This window comes from Aptenodytes forsteri, unplaced genomic scaffold, assembly GCF_000699145.1.
Source record: "Aptenodytes forsteri isolate BGI_AS27 unplaced genomic scaffold, ASM69914v1 Scaffold347, whole genome shotgun sequence".
Lineage (NCBI taxonomy): Eukaryota > Metazoa > Chordata > Aves > Sphenisciformes > Spheniscidae > Aptenodytes > Aptenodytes forsteri.
The window spans coordinates 765,835-784,689 of record NW_008794110.1 but is presented as its reverse complement, the minus strand read 5'-3'; the positions used below and the strand labels follow the sequence as shown (position 1 = coordinate 784,689).

At 46.5% G+C, this 18,855-nt stretch overlaps 3 protein-coding genes across 4 annotated transcripts in view; 2 read left to right on the top strand and 1 right to left on the bottom strand.

Annotated features, from left to right (window-relative positions):
• Positions 1 to 72: 72 nt before the first annotated feature.
• POLR2J (RNA polymerase II subunit J) lies at positions 73 to 1,696 on the top strand. The gene is made up of 3 exons (XM_009275513.1): positions 73 to 82; positions 228 to 451; positions 1,177 to 1,696. Exons 1-3 carry the CDS (start codon positions 73 to 75, stop codon positions 1,210 to 1,212), a joined length of 270 nt encoding a protein of 89 aa, XP_009273788.1. The 3' UTR covers positions 1,213 to 1,696.
• LRWD1 (leucine rich repeats and WD repeat domain containing 1) lies at positions 1,604 to 17,757 on the bottom strand. 2 transcript variants are annotated; one of them, XM_009275427.2, is made up of 16 exons: positions 17,646 to 17,757; positions 17,200 to 17,343; positions 14,827 to 15,061; positions 13,243 to 13,362; positions 10,987 to 11,139; positions 10,105 to 10,245; positions 9,121 to 9,462; positions 8,372 to 8,498; positions 8,016 to 8,125; positions 7,324 to 7,531; positions 5,678 to 5,750; positions 5,448 to 5,588; positions 4,650 to 4,747; positions 3,885 to 4,046; positions 2,962 to 3,086; positions 1,604 to 1,986 (listed from the first exon to the last, which is right to left on the bottom strand). In XM_009275427.2, the coding sequence occupies exons 2-16, from the start codon at positions 17,277 to 17,279 to the stop codon at positions 1,846 to 1,848; spliced, it is 2,256 nt and encodes a 751-aa protein (XP_009273702.1). In that variant the 5' UTR covers positions 17,280 to 17,343; positions 17,646 to 17,757; the 3' UTR covers positions 1,604 to 1,845. The 2 variants fall into 2 exon arrangements, with proteins under 2 accessions (XP_009273702.1, XP_019326607.1); XM_019471062.1 differs by lacking the exon at positions 17,646 to 17,757 and having other exon boundaries at positions 17,200 to 17,393.
• Positions 17,758 to 18,621: 864 nt separating this feature from the next.
• Positions 18,622 to 18,855, top strand: part of ALKBH4 (alkB homolog 4, lysine demethylase) — a 3,269-nt gene continuing 3,035 nt past the window's right edge. The window contains exon 1 of the mRNA XM_019471039.1: positions 18,622 to 18,805. Coding sequence (XP_019326584.1) covers positions 18,622 to 18,805 — 184 coding nt within the window. The remainder of the gene's footprint in view (positions 18,806 to 18,855) is intronic.

Genomic DNA, 18,855 nt, shown 5'->3' with positions numbered 1-18,855 from the left:
GGCGGGGGGGGGGCGTTTAGGGCTTTTTTTTTTTCCTTTTTCTCCTCAGAAAGTTTAGTCACCTTGTGATAGATGTCGTCAGGTCAGGGCAAAGCAATTCTGCCTTGAAAAGCGAGGGCATAGCCTCCGCGAACACGTTCGTAGCGCCCTGTTTGAAAGCGTGCTGGCGAAGCCCATCGGAAACGCAGCTTTTTAATTCCTTTTTTTTTTTTTTTAAACGTAAAAAGCATTTGTGTTTGTGCTGCGTGGTTGTTCACTGCTGCTTTTCCGTTCCAGGCAGTTACTGAAAGACCCCCAGGTGTTATTTGCAGGGTACAAGGTCCCGCACCCGCTGGAACACAAAATTATCATCCGCGTCCAAACCACCCCCGATTACAGCCCCCAGGAGGCTTTCACCAACGCCATCACAGATCTGATCAGCGAGCTCTCCCTCCTGGAGGAGAGGTTCAGGGTAAGTTTGTTTCTTTTTTTTTTTTTCCTTTAAAACTATTTGAGCGTCTTGCAATTAAAAGTTAAACCAAGGGAGGGGTAGCGTACCTTAGAGCTGCTATTTTAGGTCAATAAATTCATCAGAGCTGTGCAGCATCGCGTTACTCGGCTCCTGTCACGGCACGGTGGAGCCTGGCTGCTCGTAAGGGTTATTTGCAAGGGTTCGGTGGGTGCTCTGCAATTCCCGAGATGGCCGGCGTTAGCGTTGGTTTTTCTCACAGTCCTCTTTTTTTAAAGAGTAGAAAACAGTTTTCTGTTCTTCCAAAGTGTTTCGGGGCTTTTTTTGACTTCTCCTGCCAAAACGCTGGGACAGTATTTTTTTTTTTTTTGACCACTTCTCATTGATTCTGCTCAACTGTGCAATCGTATTTATTTAGCCCCCGCTTTTTGAGACTTTAAATCTGCCTGAAAGGTTATTCAGACAAAACCGGGGGGGACTCTGAGCAGGATACCGTCTGTGTAGTGTTCTCTGATGTGCTGGTAAAAGGCTAACGGTGCCCCACTCTTGTAAATACGTTTTGATTTTCATTTAAGCATTATTTTTCTGGATGGTGTAGAGATTTCCACTGATGGCGTGCGGCGGTTCTTGCGTTCCGTAGAAGACCGGTGTGGTTGTTTGAACTAACCTCCTCCAGCTCCGTAACAGTTCTTGTCTTAGTGCATGTGTGTTTTGTTTGTGTTTTACAGGTTGCCATCAAAGACAAACAAGAAGGAATTGAGTGAGATCACCCCGTTCAGAGCGGACTGTACTTCTGCTGCAGAATGATGTGCCTGTTAGTTGAACGCTATATTTAAACCTCCGTTCACGGCAAATATTTTCCTCCTTGTCCCACTTACGTTTGGTTTTTGACAGCAGCAGTGATCTTTTGAGGGTTGTGGGGTTTTTTTTTTGTACCAGACAGGCAGCTTGCCAGGAGGGCGTATGTCTTGTTTGATTTGATAGATAAGTCCTTAAAATGATTTCTACTTTTCTAATTGGAGCCTCGAGGCAAATATTTGTACTGGGCTGTTGGCGAGTTTATTGTGAGTGTACTTCCAGACTGAGAAGCCGCTGAGTGATAGCGGTAGGTGAACTCTCTGCTTTTCCTTTTCAAGAAGTCTAGGCACTGCCAACTGAACTGGTATTTTGTTTTATTACGTGTCATTTCTATAAAACAAATGCACAAATTGTGAAAAGTTACAGTAAAAGAAACCGGATGTTTACAATGACTTGATGAGTTTAACAAACTCTTTTACCTTTTTTTTTTTTTCTCTTGCACATAATAGCTGGTCTAGAAAAACTTCATGGTTACATGGGTACCAGTCACTAATACTGCACTATTTCAAAGCACGGGAATGAAACTCTGTTACAAGGAACTATGACTTCTTCCAAATTGCTGTTATGTTCACACTAGTTAGAACAACAAGGTAAGTAAAAGTAGGGTCTGATACCACATTGTTTATTAGGACTTCGGTCAGCTGCTCCCCGTTCGCTCGAAGCTCTGGCCAATTGAGAATCTACGAGGAGAAGAGAGTTTGGGTAGGAAAGGAAGGGTGGTATTGTCTCTGGAAGTGGAAGGTGGTTAATTACTGCAAGGCCTGGTTTGACGATTGGGTCTCTCTGGAATCCGCTTCCCTACTGACCTGGGGAAGCTGAATAAAAGGTTCTTCCCCTTCCTGAGGGAGGCGGTGCAGCTTTATGATACTGCTCCTAAAGGAGCAGGGTTTAACACGGAGGGACTTGATCAGAAAGGAAAAAGTGAAAGCGGCTGCCCCTCAGTCCTGGAGGAACCGACTGCTGACTTGGGCAATACGCTTCCAGAAAGTCCATGGAACGCTGCAATACGCTTCCAGAAAGTCCATGGAACGTGGACATGAACGTGACCATGAGGTCACCTCATACCTACATATAATGGTAGCTCAAGACCAGGCTCTGGAGTAACAGCCTTCGAGAGGGCAAGTGATTGTCCTTTCAGAGCCTTCACCACACAAGGGAAGAGTAACTGCCCAAAGGAGGGCTATCTCTGGAGGCCAGGGAAATACCAAGCGAAAAAAAGGGTGGCGTGAGCATACGGGAGCAGCGAGCCCTTTCCCGCGTGCCGTTCTGCCAGGGAACGGCCGCTCCGGCTTCCCTCCCCTTGGCCCGTCAGGGAAATGGTGTCTGCACGCTTGTATTCTCAGGCTTTCCAGTTTAACCACCGATTTTTTTTTTACCGAGGGCCCTTCTGCTAGGAAAAGTTGCCAAGGTGCAGAACGCAGGAGCAAACAGACGTGTTTCACAGCTCCTAATTCCCGTCACACTTGCGTTTGCGTGAGATTTGAAAGATGGCCTTGGTCACGCGCTGGAGATGATCGCTTTTAATGGCTTGTGCATGTTAGGTAGAGGAAACGCTAGGCGTGTTCTGGTGTAAAACCGCTCAGCTGCTCCGGGGAGGGAGGGAGGGAGGGAGGGAGGGAAGCCCAGCTCAGCCCCAACGGGCAAATGAGACCTACCTGTGTGGGAGGGATCCTCTTGTCTGTGCGTTTTCCCTTTGCAGAGCTCCACGCTGTGGTGTAGTTTGAGAGGTTGTACATCCACACACTTCCCTGCTCGTCGCCACAGAACACGTAGTCTTTTGCTGTAAGACCAAAAGAAGCAGCTGGAAAATGAGTGTGGAACTGAGAGTCCACACCTCTATTAAAAGCAGAGCTCAAGACAGCGCTGAAGGGATCCCGGGGGAGGATGTCACGTTTCAGCAAAATTCTCTTTCTAGCACAAATACATTAATCTACCTCGTGCTGGAAAAAAACTCAATTCATTTAAAGACAAATCGGCTATTTTACTCCAGTAAGAAAAGCTAGTGATAAATGTTTTAGCATTTCTTCTGACTTTTTCAGACTTTTTGGTTTTGGAAAGTGGCAATCAGATCAGATTTGTTTATTCCTTGTTAGTCTTAAAAGCCAGCTGCCCTGTGTGTGGAAATCCTACCCCTTACTTCAGACGCAGTAGGCATTAAAGTGGCTCTAGAAAAGCTACAGGGCCAAGCCGTCAGCTCCGTGCGCTTTGAAGACCTGTACAAGGAAGACCGTGTTGGCACTGTGCAGTCGGTGTAAGCCTGAGCTGTTCCCCCGTTGTACGGCAGATAGTATAGCTGCATTCACGTACTACTTGTGTTATTTATATACGGCTGTTGCTGCACCGTATTGGAGCTGCAGTGCAGGGAGCTGAGGGCTCTTGTTGCTTGCCGAGGGGAGACCAGATGCTCTCTGTGATGGGGACTGAAATCCAGGCCTCTGCCTCTAACTACGGGCTCCTCCGACGGGTGGAAGGGGAGGCACACGTGACTGTGCAAAGTAAATCTGGGACCCCTGCGGCCATCTCTGCTACAGTGACTGGTACAGCCTCGCTGCTTGCCCCGAGGAAGGGTGCTGCCTACCTGGGCAGGTGCTGAGCGTCAGGTAGGACAGGTCCGTCGTGGACCACTCAAGCTCAGCTAGAATAACTGCAGCTACCGTTCGCTGGCATCCTTTCCCCTTTGCGTCAAAAGACCGACTCCAGCTCCATAAGTATATGCATCCCGGTTTAGAGCTCTTGGAAACTAGGGAGGAAAGACGGGAGAGGCTGTGTCAGTTGCTGAGAAGTGAAATGCCTCAAGACAAAAGCTGGCCTCTGCTGAAGGTGGTCCATCCAGAAGGTGGCTTTTAAGACATGGGACCTGATATCAGCAGCAACTGTTTCCGCCTCCTTTACCTTGTTTCGGGATAACTGGAGACTGCAGAGGGATTTTCAGTCCCATGCTTACGTTCCTGAACTGTAGAACAAGCATAAGCTATGCAGAGAGAGACCCAGCCCGTGCTTTAAGCACTCTCCCAGATGTGGGAACCCCCAATTCCCCTGCAGAAAAATGCTGCTGCCACCAGCCCTTGAGCAGAAAGGAGCCCTCCTCCCTTCCACTTCGGCACTGCTCAGTCGAGCACGCTCTCAGGGATGGGTCCATCTGATTTCCAGTCCTGCTCAGACATGGGTTTGCACCTCTAGCCCCCATTTTAGGGAAAGATAAATGACTCTGGGAGACAGCTCCATCTAAAGAAGAGGTAGTCACACCCCATTCAGTCCCTCTGCTCATCATGCTGGCTTCAGCCTGCCACATGCTGAGGTGCCCGACTGTTTTTCTGGATCGGGCTGTTGTGTTTATACTCACCGACGACATCATCATTCAGAAAAGCCAAACCATCAACCCTGTGAGATGTTGTCATGCCTCCATCCTCATCAGGGAACTGGAATACGGCTTCAAAAGGCCTAGAGCAGGGGGGAAGGGTGAAATGAGTCAAGTCCTGAACGGGCAGCAGTGGAAGGGCACTCGGGTACAGAACCCAGGAGAAGGAAATTCAGGTGTCAGTGAGCGTCTTGCCAAACTCAGGTGAATTCCCACTCGAACTTATGCTTTTGGCCACCGGGGTTTATTAATACAGTAGAAGCCCGTTTGCTTAAGAGACTGCTGCTTCATCTGTTTTCACAGGCATCAGGATTAGTCTATGTCAGCAGGGCATGACTTCACTTGCTTCTTTCTTGTAATTTTTTTCTGTGCTCCCACAGAGTGCCAGTTTCCTGGGTAACCTCACGTACCAGAAGCAGGGTAGGCCTTGCTGGGAGACTGGAACTCGATCCAAGAATTTACACTCCCTTACACTACTTCAAGATGATACGCCCTTAAGTTTTAGGGCATTGGATTACACCCATGTCAGCCCTCCTTCAAAGCAGCCTGCAACACTTGTGGACTGGAGCATCAATACAAGCTCAGGGCTGCTACCTTTGAACGCTCCTTTAGCATTATGCTAGTATTTTTTCTTGCCACTATGGGAAGGGGAGTATGATTTAAGTTTGGTAGGACGTGCTGCTTTTCTTGCTCAGACCTCCTCGGTTAGAAATAAAGCCTTTGCTAGGACTACCTCTTCTTGTCATGGAAAGCAAATGCATGCCCCCAGCTTTTGGTTCTCACCTGCTTTTTTGTTCCTTATCCAGTTTTATATTCCAGGCAAAGCAGCCGCCTTCACAGCCAGCCAGCAGGTACTGATCGGAGCAGGTGGGGACCAGGGCAATCCGTAAGGGAATGGAGAGCGCTTCCAGCACCAGCAGCTGGCTAAAAAAAGAGAACAAGCAGTTAAGTGGTGCTACGATGTGATAGTTGTAGGCTCCTGGACTGGCCACATCTCGTTTTTGAACCTTTACCTTGCTTTGAAATTGTAGTCACAGTCTGGAATCCCAATATCCCAGAGTGCAATTCGCTTGTCATAGGATGCAGCTGTGGGACACAGAAGAGAAGCAGGTAGTGACACCGCTGCTCATCTGGCTCTTCTCATGCTAGCTGGCAATTCTACCCGTGTCACAGGCTGTAACACTCTAAGCCTGTGGCATCAGAGAGCTCATTAAAGCACAGCAGCAGTCACCGAGGCTCCTGGCTCAACACCACTTCACAGACATTGTCAAACATGCACCGTCAGTAATTTGCATTCTTACCCTGTGCTCTAAGAGGAGCAGATAAAAGAAAGTTTGTTTCCTGGTGTCCATTACTAAGTTGTGGCTTCACAAGGTCATTAATTAGTCCCCTTTGTGCTCATGTTTCTGGTCATGGGTTCTAGCGGAATCTAAAATATGAGCTCCAACCTCTACCCTCAGGCAGACGCCACTTTATTCCACATATCCACGGCTTACTGTGTTCACATCCACAGCAGCTCCCACTGGGAAAGTTAGGCACTGACGTAAAGTGTGAAAGACACAATGTCTTTGTCACCAAGCTGATATACTGACAGCAGAAACAATCCTAATAGATTACTCAGAGTAATCTGGATCCTTATCAGATGGCACCCCTCAAACTTAGAGTAAACGGGTTAGCGTCCAGTCCTCAAACAGGCATGCAAAGACTCTCACTTTAGTACTAGAAATTTTTCTATGCAATATAATGAGCCTCGCTGTCCACGCCATGATACGGATGTGCTAGCAACCTCCTTATCCCTCTAGGCTTCTGCCTTTTGCACTCTTGAGCTTCTTCTCGAGAAGTATCCACTACAGATACCCATGTTTTAAAAAAATTCCACTTTTCATGGTTCATGTAGCACTCTAACCACTCCAGGATGTGGGTAATTGTAGGCAAGAGAAACAATGTGCTGTGGGGTGCAGGTGTGGTCTGAATGGCTCTGTAACAGCCTACTTCACAGGCCTGACAATGCAGCTGCAATTTGTAAGGTGATGGTTCATTTCCTACCAGTCCTAAGCCTCAGCCTCTGTGGGCCCTACTGTGGCAAAGCTCTCTTCTACATCAGGACCCAAATAAAAATTTCTGATGAGGCACAGAACTCAAAAAAAAAAAAAAAAAAAATTTCATTTATTCAAAAGCAATTAAGCGCATAGTTTTGCTCGTTGGAAAAAATGAAATGCAACAGCCCATTATACGCTGCATTGCCCCTGTTGCCATGCTCGATGAGAGCCCTGCCAGCTGACCGCTCGCTGCCTGGCCCCCAGCAGGCTGCTCCGGCTATCATTCTTCTTATTCATCCCTGCGGAACGGATCCACTACTGGGCTTGTTTGTGGCTAATGCGTGCGCGACAGCCACCCTGAGAGCTACCGAGTGAGAAACAGGAGCTGCTGCACCTCAGCTAGAGTCAGGCTCTGTGGCTGAAACAATTCGTACCTTCTGTAGATTACTGCCCTATGAGACTAACAATACTCTCTCCATAACGTCTGTCCACGCTTTTTGTACGTGTGTGCGGTCCCTACCCACACCTGCTTGCACTGGTGACAATTCCCCTTGTTAAGGAAGCCCAGCTTTTACCACGTCAGGTACTAAAGCTAAAGAGATTCTGAACCAGAGACTTACTGAAGAGGTGAGTTTCTCGAGTTGGGCTGAAGCAGACAGTAGCAATGGGCTTTTTATGAGCCTTTATCTCCCCGTAGCAGAAGTCAGCTGCCACATGAATCAGTTTGACGATCCCTCTCCTCCCAGCAGCCGCCAAGATATTATGAGATTTTTTCCGACTGTTGCTGATTACCATTGTGAGGGTTGTCCACGCCACACTGAAAAACTCCTAGGATAGAAAGAAACCAAGAATAGCGTGAAAGAGAACAGCCAGCAGGATGGCTGTTAGCTCAGAGATAAGACAACTATCACGAGAGCTATTCAGGTGAAATGACACGACCATTCGGGCTGGAGCATCGAATCTCAAAACAACCCTCAGAAGAACGCAAACTACCAAAACAGGCTGTTTATTCCTCTATGCCATCAAGCAGTCTTAGCTGCCTGGATACACATACGTATGCCTGTGTGAGGAGAACAGAGGCAGACTGATCTTTAATAAAAAAATAAAACCAAACCAGGCTAAAAGGCTAAGCAAGAAATGTTTACTATCTATCTTCATCCTTTTAAGGATGCTTTTTAAGGATTTTAAGGTCCATGCTAATGCTTGAAACCCTTTCAGAACTCTTTGCAATATATATTATGTATACATGTATATAATTGTAACGGATTATGGTACTTCCATTCAATGCTTACTGTTCCCACTTGCAACCTACCTCTGTAGCCACCTTATACTTTTTCAGCACCGTCCCTGTCTCACAATCAATCAGGCAGATGGATTCCCCTCCACATGTTGCCACGGTTCTGGAGGAGCTCACAATGGGATCTGAAAGATGAAAAGAATAGGTGAGAAGCTCCCAGGTTCACGGATAACACATGAAGACTGCAGCTTATCACTGCCTGGTGCTCTCCCAGTCTCCTGTTTTCAAAGTCAAAGTAGTAGTATGTAAGCAAGTCTCTTCCTGACAACGGAGACTACAGCTTGAAGGAGCAGGGGTCTAACGCATGGAGTCCGCTGGGATTCCAGAGCCGGGTGGTTCTGGGAATCCTGCAAACCTCTTTAAGAGCTCACCTTTCCTGGCTCCACAGTCTAGCAATGGCTCGAAGACACAGGACCAGAGCTGCGTTTTAAAATCCTCGCGGCTGTTGCCTTTACTGTGACACTGAAGAAAATGCAATGGCTCTGCACTGACATCCTCCTACAATAAACCATCCACATTTAGAAAATTCATTCCCCTGACAGCGGTTTGCCTGTGATTGCCTTGACAGAACCCTCTACTGAACACAGCAATCTGAGTTAAACTGAAGTATTTTTCAGCCCTTCTGTGCTACAGAGAACAGGAGAGACTGAGGTGCCACCAATGCTCAAGACTCCTAAACCAGCAGGCAGCTGTTTAGAAAAGATGTGCCCAGCAGACCCCAGCAGTGAACCCCATTTCCTGCTGCAGAGAAATGTGAAAAACCCTTTAGATCCCCACTGGTCTGAGCTGAGGGGGAAACACCTTTCCCCATGCAGCCATCAGGTTGACCTGAGAGCAAGTCATGCCAGTCCCACTTCTAAGAACAGGCTTTCAGTGCACCACCTCAAGAGCACCGGTCGATCCATCCCCTGCAGGGGATTCACTGGCTCCAGGGGGGGCCTTCCCTGACGCCTCTGAGAGATTTAAAACAACAAAAAAAACCAAAACAAAACCGTAACTCACAATGTATCTGGCCAATTATGAGCTCCAAGCTGTGTAGAGCTCTGATGAAACCTGAATGCGGCTCCTCCCACTAAACCAAGCGGCCGAAAGCCAGTCCCAAGGGGGCTGATGAACATACCTTGCCCTTGGAGTTCTTCACTGGGGTCAAGCTGACAACTCCGTTGTCCTGCTCCTGGCTTTTCTGTTCCCCTGTCAGCTGGCTGGATCTTCTGTTGCTTTGCCCCTTGGGAAACTGCTCTCCATTCTTATGTGTCCCTTCAGCTCCCTGCTCAGGGCTTGCCTCTTTGGCTGGCTCGTTCGATGTTCTTGGTTTATCAGGAGCTGGGTCATCCTGCACATGACTGGACTTTCTGGGATTAACTGCAGCCTCCTCCTTTGTGTTTGCCTGGGACTTGGACCTCTTGTTTCCAGAGCCTGGTTTTGAATGATTTCTCTTCCTCTTGCTGGGCGTTACCGTGACCTATAAGGCATGTTGGCAGTTTCTGCAGAAAGTTTCTAGCTTCCCCGAGATGTGCAGGTGATTTGTAAGCCAGCGATATTAATTATTCAAACGCAAGTACCCTCCCACGGTTACAGACTAGGTTCCAAGAATCAGACAGCCCAGAGCTGCAGAGCTCCTAGAGGCAGAGGCTAATGAAAAAAATCACACAGCCAGCCTCATTTTCATCTCCCTTCCCTTGTCCCAGTTACTTGCGATTTACATACGATGTGGAAAAACAAATCTGGCCCATGGACCGAGGGGGTTCAGTCTGCAGCCATTTCAAAGAAGGCAAGCACCATCACGGTCTGGCCATGCATCAGCCCAGTTCTCTCATTAAAAATATCCCTTCCTCGAAGGAGAGGTGGAGTCAGTAGGACTATACTCATGAAATCTTTTGGGTCTCCTATGAGAATGGAAGCTCTCTCCTCCTGGAGAGCAACTCAACCGTCACATTGCTGGGAAAGCTTCAGTCTGGCCATAAAGAACACGCTGTTGAATACAGGCTGGAGCCTGAGACTGCCCCTACGGTTACCAAAGGGTCATAAATGTAAACTGACAAGTGTTACTGATTTCGTAAGAAATAAAAAGGACATTGTTAATGTAACTGGAAAAATCACCTACCTGACCCACATCCTCTGCAGCTTCCCTGGGGCTTTCTGTACTTTCTTCCTCATTCTCATCCATCTTTTCCTCTGGTTCAGGATCTGTGTTTAACTCCAGACCCAGTGAGTATGCCAGAAACTCTTCTGCAATCATTTTCACCTTAGAAACAAATACGTGGATATGTTTAAAAAAAAAAAAAAGACAAAAAGCAACAGCAGTCAAACGCTGATGTGTAATGACAAGAGCTGCTTTGCTGGGTTTTTAGTATCTGCTTCCACTATTCTACATGAATTTCACAAGTGATGGAGGAGTCCTCAGCTGACAGCCTGGCAGGCCAAGTCCTCCGCTGACATTACATGACCCAAGAACTTCACTTTGTCATGGGCATCCAGGGTACACATTTGCGAAAACAACAGCACAGCAACGAAACGAGACAAAGGAGAGATGGAAGCCTCAACTGTATGTATGCACGTACAATTAAAACATATGTTACAAACTAAATGGTATCTTTCCCCACTGGGAGTAACTACAATTCTGTCATTATCTTTTCTCCTTTCATACAGCTTCCATCAAGACTAAAGGTTGCCATTAGAGTTATTTGCAAATAATTAAGTACTAAGGATACTGCAGTCTTGTTAATTAGTACAAGTATCATTATTGCTTAAGAATTAAAAAACAACGTTTAATGACAGTCATTGCAACTTGGCGCACATTTAGTCCTAGTGCTTTTGTAACTGCTTAAGAAAGCAGTGAAGAAAACCAGAAAAAGCGATACCACCTGTCTGCAAGAGCCCTGATACCCTGAACCCAAATCCATAGAGCATTTTAATCGAATCCGTTCAGAATCAGGCTGCAGAGTCCTTGCCTGAAGAACAGAAGGGTAAGTGAAATGTAACCTACCCGCCAGCGGGTGAATTCACTGAGTGAGCTGGGTCCATATACTACATTGGTTTGTACTGACTTCAGGAACTTTTTCTTGATGGACTTCACTTGCTCAGCTGTATATTTCTCAGGAAGTTGGTCACGGAAGAATTTTTCCCAGTGAGCGGTAACCTAGGCAGAAAGACTGAGTTTATTCAACAGGATACTACAGAAAACCAGAGCAGAAAAGCACAAGAGTGCTTGTGAAAGCACCAAGGAAGTTGCCAACCCTGAGGCTCCGCTAGCTACGTGATGGCACTGCTTCCATTTATTTTATCAGTGTTCAAACCACGACTTCAGTGAACAAGAAACCCAGTTCCTCTGAACCAAGCTTAAGTGAGTGTGGCTAAGCAGATACCGTCAACATGGACCCAGAGCAATGCCAGATTTCATGCCTCGGGATCCATAGCAAATGATCTTAAGGTGTCTCATGCTGTACCCTACTAACAGGGAGTACGTGACAGGCAACTAATTTATTATAACAGGCACAGGATAACGGGGCTGTTTGAGTTTTGTTGTAGTTCAAGTGCGTGCGTGAGCAGGACTGGTGCACGTCATCCCCATTTATAAAGATACCTTGACTCCAAAAGGCTTCTGAACTACGGGCACAATCATGCAGATGCTCACCTATCAGCACAGTTTCCCGTCTGAGAGTTTCTGGTGGGTAGTAACACATCCATAAGCATTTGGACCCAACAGACGTTTTACATTTAGACACAGCAGTAAGAACTGGGCAGCCAGGTACAGAGCAATACCATCAGGGAAAGGTATCTGGGGCACAGATACCAGCACAAAACGAACAGCACGGGGGGAGCATCCGGTGTCTCATTAAACAGCCAGCCATGCCCAGTTGCCTGCAGGATAAGAGGCTGAGCAGCCCTCACCAAGACCCTTTGAGGTACAATGTATTATTACACAGATAATACTTGGCACAATAAGCCATCCCAGTCTTCAGTATTTGATCTCTCCACCACTGCTACACGGAAAGAATTAACAAGATCAACTAACTAGAATACAAATGGTAAAAGCAGTACTGCACAAAACCCGCCCTTTTGCATAATAGAACAATTATTCTGCTCAAGATCACAACATGCTTTTTGGGGACAATCTGTCAGGAGCTAAACTGTGTACGTAAATGAGTGAAAATACAGTTCCAAACATGCACAGCTGAAGAAGAAAGAACAAATCCTTGTTTCTGGTGTATGCTGGAAAAAGCAAGATTATCCTGAGCTTGGTTTTGCGCTCCCCATTCCTGGGGCCAGGACAGTAATGTAAATTAGATGGGGAGGTGTATGCAGCTGTTATTTCAGCACCAGGCTTCTCCCATTTTTGAATGATGTCATGGTTTAACCCCAGCAGACAACCAAGCCCCACCCAGCCGCTCGCTCACTCCCCCCCGGTGGGATGGGGGAGAGAATCGGAAGAGTAAAAGTGAGAAAACTCATGGGTTGAGACAAAGACAGTTTAATAGGCAAAGCAAAAGCTGCGCACGCAAGCAAAGCAAAACAAGGAATTCATTCACTCCTTCCCATGGGCAGGCAGGTGTTCAGCCACCTCCAGGACAGCAGGGCTCCATCACACGTAACGGTGACTTGGGAAGACAAATGCCATCACTCCGAACGTCCCCCCTTCCTCCTTCTTCCCCCAGCTTTACATGCTGAGCATGACATCATATGGTGTGGGACATCCCTTGGGTCAGTTGGGGTCAGCTGTCCCGGCTGTGTCCCCTCCCAGCTTCTTGTGCCCCCCCAGCCTGCTCGCTGGTGGGGTGGGGTGAGGAGCAGAAAAGGCCTTGACTGTGTGTCAGCACTGCTCAGCAGTGACTGAAACATCCCTGCGTTATCAACACTGTTTCCAGCACAAATCCAAACCACAGCCCCATCCTAGCTGCTGTGAAGAAAATTAACTCTGCCCCAGCCAAAACCAGCACAAATGACGATTGGAGTGACCTGAAAAACTAGAGGGTCAGACACAGACCTTATCGGCCCTGTTCCTGTGACTTAAACTGAAGGCAGAAGTTGGCTACACAGAACAGGTAGAGCAAATGCAAGCAGTGACCAGAGAAAGCAGCAGTAAGACATTTACTAGGCGGCCCATACTGTGGGCTGTGCTCAGATCACACCAGAATTATTGTTAACCATTTGATGCATGGTTTGTAACACTGTCATTAAACTGAGCACAGTATTTAGTTACGTCTCAGATGTTTAGAGATTAAGAAAATATCACACATCTTACCTTGCTGGTGAGCTTACGGCTATTGACACGCCTCACATGATTAGCCAGTTTGGTTATATCCTTGCCATTGAGTAGCCGAAGATTTTGCAAAAGAAACATTACTTTATAGTCATCGTTGAGCTAGAAAGAGAAGACATCAGAGCTACAAAAATTGTACACGTGGTACTTGCTCTAGCTTCAGTCCTTTATTAAAATACCCCCAAGGATGAGAAGAATGTATTTAGTCAGGAAAAGCCATTTCATAAAATCTTCTCAGCATTTCCGACTTGAATATCACTTTTTAATTGTAAATTAACGTTCTCCTATGAGTTGGGATCTTAAACTGCAGACGAAAGACCTGCCTCACACTTACGCAGTACTACCATCCGACACAAGGTGGTAGCGGTGTAACCAGGCTCATCTGCTCCTGCCCGAGTGCAATGCGGGCCATTCTGTTCACATCCTTTAACCCTCAGTGAGCATCTAATGCAGAGGAAGGCCTGCCCTGCCTACAGTAAATGAATACCAGCAGGGCTTCTTTGGGTCAGGTGCGTTTTAGGTCAGACCAGTTCCCCAATCCAGTTTACCATACAGCCACACATATACTTCTGCCAGCATGCAAGAGCAAATAAGCATCTGGGGACAGCGGTGGTGGCTGATGCCAGTTTAAAGCACAAGTAAAATTACAGTTTTGGATGCTTAAACTGAACAGGCAGCAGAGCTTCTTGGGAGAAGTCAGAAAACCTAAACTAGACTAGTCACCAAGTTTAACCCCTCATCAGAGCACCGAGTCTGCTGTTCCAGAGCACAAGGGGCACTAAAACCAACATAAGAATCATAGAATCATTAAGGTTGGAAAAGACCTCTAAGATCATCGAGTCCAACCGTCGACCCAACACCACCATGCCCACTAAACCATGTCCCTAAGCGCCTCATCTACTCGTCTTTTAAATATCTCCAGGGATGGGGACTCCACCACTTCCCTGGGCAGCCTGTTCCAATGTTTCACCACTCTTTCAGTAAAGAAATTTTTCCTCACGTCCAATCTAAACCTCCCCTGGCGCAACTTGAGGCCATTTCCTCTCGTCCTATCGCTTGTTACCTGGGAGAAGAGACCGACCCCCACCTCACTACAACCTCCTTTCAGGTAGTTGTAGAGAGCGATGAGGTCTCCCCTCAGCCTCCTTTTCTCCAGGCTAAACAACCCCAGTTCCCTCAGCCGCTCCTCATCAGACTTGTGCTCCAAAGCTCAAACAAGATGGCTCTTGTTGTCCAAGAAGGACATTTCTACACAGTCATTACTATATTTTACACAAGCATGAGCATAAGATATCCTGCCTGATAAGCTACCTAAGATGGGACTCTGGCCTGGAGAATCAGGAGTTCAAGATACCCAGATTTTATTATCTGGGTGGTTTGGGGCAAGTCACTTCTGCAGATTGGGAAACAGTGGCACAAACTGGTGAAGGGGCGCAAAAAGACCGGCTGCTTTCTCAGTTGCCCTAACACTTGCTGCCTAAGAGCAATATATAAGAACAAGGCACAACTGCTCTTTGTTTCCCCCTCTATTTAATGCTTAGCTTGTAAGGATGGGAGGTAACTCACTGTCAAGTACACATTGTTCTCGTAGGTTAGCTCCTCGAGCAGGGGGAACTGTTTCAGAGCAGTTACATCTTCCAGTTTGTTGTTGTTGCAGTTTAGGACACGCAGATCAGGCAGGGTTAGACTGTTGGGAAATTTGTCCAGTAAATTATCAGAAAGATCTAGTTTCTGCAGATGCCTCAGACGGGAAAACAAACGCGGGTCTAAGTCTCCAGTCTTCAACTGCAGCTTGGACAAGCTGAAAACAAAAGAGAACATGAACCATCTGCAGTTCATTGGAAAAACAAGCGCTGACTTTCACAGGATACGAGGTCCCACCTGGCGGCACCTCTCAGTCTAGCACGACTCACTGGCTAAATCTGACCAAACCTGCTTTTTCTTGTCTGCGGCGTTCTGGACTGCAAGCACACATACGTGGAAAAGATGCTGGGTCTGAGCTAACAGACACCATCAGAGACTCAAGTCTACCAAAGTATTTGCGGTACAATTAACCTGCAATCCAGATGAACCTCCGATGGGTAACAGAGCTGGCTGTGAGCAGTCAATCACCGGAAAAGTTCTTGTTCATAGAAAAAAATTACTACACCTCCAAAAATTTTAATATTTTATTCCTTTGCAACGTAAATTCAACAAAACGAGCTGTGGCAATACAAGCCACCTATTCACTACACCATCAGTCTGCCCTGTCCATAGAATGCACTAGATTCATTATTTCACTCATTTTTTAGAAATCACCATCTCACCGCTGATGTAAGCGATATAAGACCACGGTGATTCCAGAAGGCTAGTCCTGTCCTCCCCCTCACTTCATGCTGACACTTGCACTCACGCGACGATGTGGCAAATTGGATCAGTTTGCTGATCCGGCTCGAAACTTCTTCTCTGCATCAGAAGTTAAGTTCAGGCCAAGTGCAGAGTAGGTCCCCAAATCATTTGGCCGTTTTCAAAGAACTAACTTCACAAAAAAGTGATTTTTCCATTTCTTTTACAGTGACTTTTGCTGCAAAAACTTCCAATGGCAAATATGGAAATCTACCTAACAAAATCGCAAGGCTGCCACAAAAACAGAAGAGGAAGTGGTACAGTATTTGTGAGGGGAAAAAAAATACCCCTTCTCTGAAAGTGAAAACTGCATATTATAAGAAGGGTCATTTAGATTTGATTAGATCATTTAGTTGAGCTCCAAAGGGAGCTTCTAGTCCTGGCAGCCAACACCTCTTGAGGACACAAGCCTGAGTTCCTTTAACAAACAGAATCTCCATCTCTAATGATTAGTTAAAAAAGGCCTTCTAAATATAAATGAAGTGTGAATAAATGAGGTAAATAATAAAATTAGGAAGCAAGACCACTTCTCCTTCACTTGTCATCTCAGAAGCCTAACCAGCCAGTCAAAGCATGTAAGAAAGGTTGAACAGAATTCAGCTGGCTGCAAAGCTGAGTGTGACTACTGTGTCATTTTGGGGAGAAACTCAACACGCTGTTCCCCAAATGGCCTTTCGGAAACATAACACTTCAAAATCATGATACGAAGCTGCATGGAAAAAGCCACGCTCTAGAAATTCCCTACTTCAAACACCTCAGCACCACTCCGTTACCCAGATTACTGCAGCCTATACTCTTCAGATAAACGTTTGGGTTTCTCTCTAAAAACAATTATTTTAGCACAAGACAAAGTAAAAGAAATAACTTTAAAGAGTAAATAAGAAACCAGCAATAAAAACAACAAAGGTGCCAGCCAGAAATTGGCTAGTTGAATCACTTGGATTGACCGGTTCTGAAATAGCAAAATTCCACTGTATTAAACATTTGGAAAGACACGTATTTTCAATGACCTCTGTTAAGGATCTGAGCAAAAAAACTGGTTTTAGTGGTTTCTAAATGTGTCAAGAGTTTATTCTCCCTCTCTGCAATGTTTGAGGTACTAACATAATTGGATTTAGAGAAGATGGAAAGTGATGGAGGGAGAGGAAAAGGGAGGGGAAATAATGCCAAAAATATTTTTAAAACCCTCTAAAATCCAGGCCAGAAAAGATTCTCTTATTAAGCAATTGCTAGCAAAGACGGCAGTGTTTTCGGGGTAGGGACTACATCTTAGGGTTAGGAAATCAGGATCCAGCCTTAAGCAGTTTTACAGAAAGAACGTGGCAGCATATATACAGTATAAATGGTGAAAAGAGGTGGTAACTGCTGATAACCTATCTAGTGAACGCAGTTCCACTAGCCCTCACTGATCCTGCATCGAGAATGCCATCTCCCGTTCTGTGCTCTGTAACCGTCTCTCTTTTTCCAGTAAAAACGCTTAGGGGAAGAAAGACAAAAAAAGGATCACCCAGGCTGAATTCAGCTGGAATTTTCCATGGGCCTGTCTGCACTTACTTCAGCGTCTCGATCTTTCGGAGCCTCGTAGATCTTGGAACCGCTCTTTCCAAAAGAAGTTCTGTAGTAATTTTTGACATTTTTAGTCTCCGCCCCTCTGCTGGAATCACTAATCAGTCAGCTGCAGGATCTCTTGTAACCTTCCTGGTAAAACAAACCGGAGTAAGAGGAAGTCCTTTCAGCTGACTCCAAAAGGGGGGAAAAAAAAAAAGTTATGAGGTGAGCCAGTGATTTTGCTGCTCTCTTTGAAGTCGCCTTTTTTACACGGTTGAAATGAAAATACCAGAGATTGTTATTACGCTGGGGACACGCTCCCAACACGCTGACCCAACCCACCTCCAAAACAACAGCGATACCTCCCCTGGCTATTAAAGCGACAGACTTGCTGTAGATGAAAGCTGTCCATGGGGTGACAGCGCTCGGGACTAGGACAGTCTCGCAGTTACCTGTTTGTACCTCTCCTGAGCAACAGGGCTCTGCTCCAAGAACTCCGACACGCTTTCAAATAAACAGCAACAGTAAGAATAAATACACCTGTTGTGAATGTCTTCCTCCCAAGGAAACGACACTGTGCGCTCACTGGCCTGACCAGATGGATAGATTCTTGGCTGACAACCTCTAAATTCCCTAGAATTTTGGAAAACTGAATTAATTAACAGAAATGTAAATACCCACCAATCAATAACATCATTTCCTCGCCAAGGAAAAAAGGCAACAGCATTCTGTATGTTATTGGTAGTTAACAGCTGTTTTCATGCATTGTTGTGGATAGGATGATACACGCACATACACATATACACTGATATTTAGAATAATAACCCTGATAGGGCCAAAGTAGCTTCATGAAATTAGTGGTTCGTGGCTTACCACCCTTTCTGACACAGATTCCAAGAGAGGGAAATAAAAGAGAAAAGATCTCCAAGGCCAGGCTCGCTACTGTCTTTTTGTGTTAGTCTCACCGCTGCCTAAACGCCACTCCAGTAAATCGCAAGGAACACGCGAGGCACTAAGCTGTCCTTAGGCTTGACTTCAGCACCGTAACATGCCTACAGCACCTCCATCATTGGGTTTGATGAGCAACAGGGCATTGCTTTGTTAACACCTGTAAGTAAGGACAATCCTTCACGTATGGAGTATTTTACACCAGCATAAAGAGCATTGAGCCTGAAAAGCAGTTTGAACAGCAGCTGTTCAGGATTTGATCCTTCAAGCGACAGAGCTGCCACTGAAAGCCAAAGCACAGGACCAGGCCCTTACCTGCTGAACCTAATAAACCTCCCTAAGCTCTAGTATCTGTAAGAAAAATTTGACGCCAATGACCGCGGATGTTCCCACCACCTTCTTTTTGACCACACCGACACCTCGGATGCTGCTGTGTCACCCGTGACACCATGGGAGCTGCAGGGAAGACCACGACGTAACATGGCCCCATCACCAGAACACCACGGGCGACGCTGCAGAAAGCCCGTTCAATTACCCCGGGGCCTGACGAACCCCGTAACCCAGCCTAACTGGGAACCGCCACCAGAAGCGGCCACCGACCCCCCTCCTGCCCAACAGCAGCACCTCTCGGGGTCGGCAGTCCTACAGCAGGGCGTCGATTCAGGCCAGACTAACGCAGCACTGATTAAAATGAGTTTAGTTTTAACACACCAG

Coding starts and splice junctions, on each gene's coding strand:
- POLR2J (XM_009275513.1), top strand. Junction 452..1,176: donor TCCTGGAGGAGAGGTTCAGG/GTAAGTTTGTTT, acceptor TGTGTTTTACAG/GTTGCCATCAAAGACAAACA.
- LRWD1 (XM_009275427.2), bottom strand. CDS start 17,279: ATGTCAAAAATTACTACAGAACTTCTTTTGGAAAGAGCGGTTCCAAGA. Junction 10,246..10,986: donor GTGAATTCACCCGCTGGCGG/GTAGGTTACATT, acceptor TTTGTTTCTAAG/GTGAAAATGATTGCAGAAGA. Junction 9,463..10,104: donor CTGCAGAGGATGTGGGTCAG/GTAGGTGATTTT, acceptor CATGCCTTATAG/GTCACGGTAACGCCCAGCAA.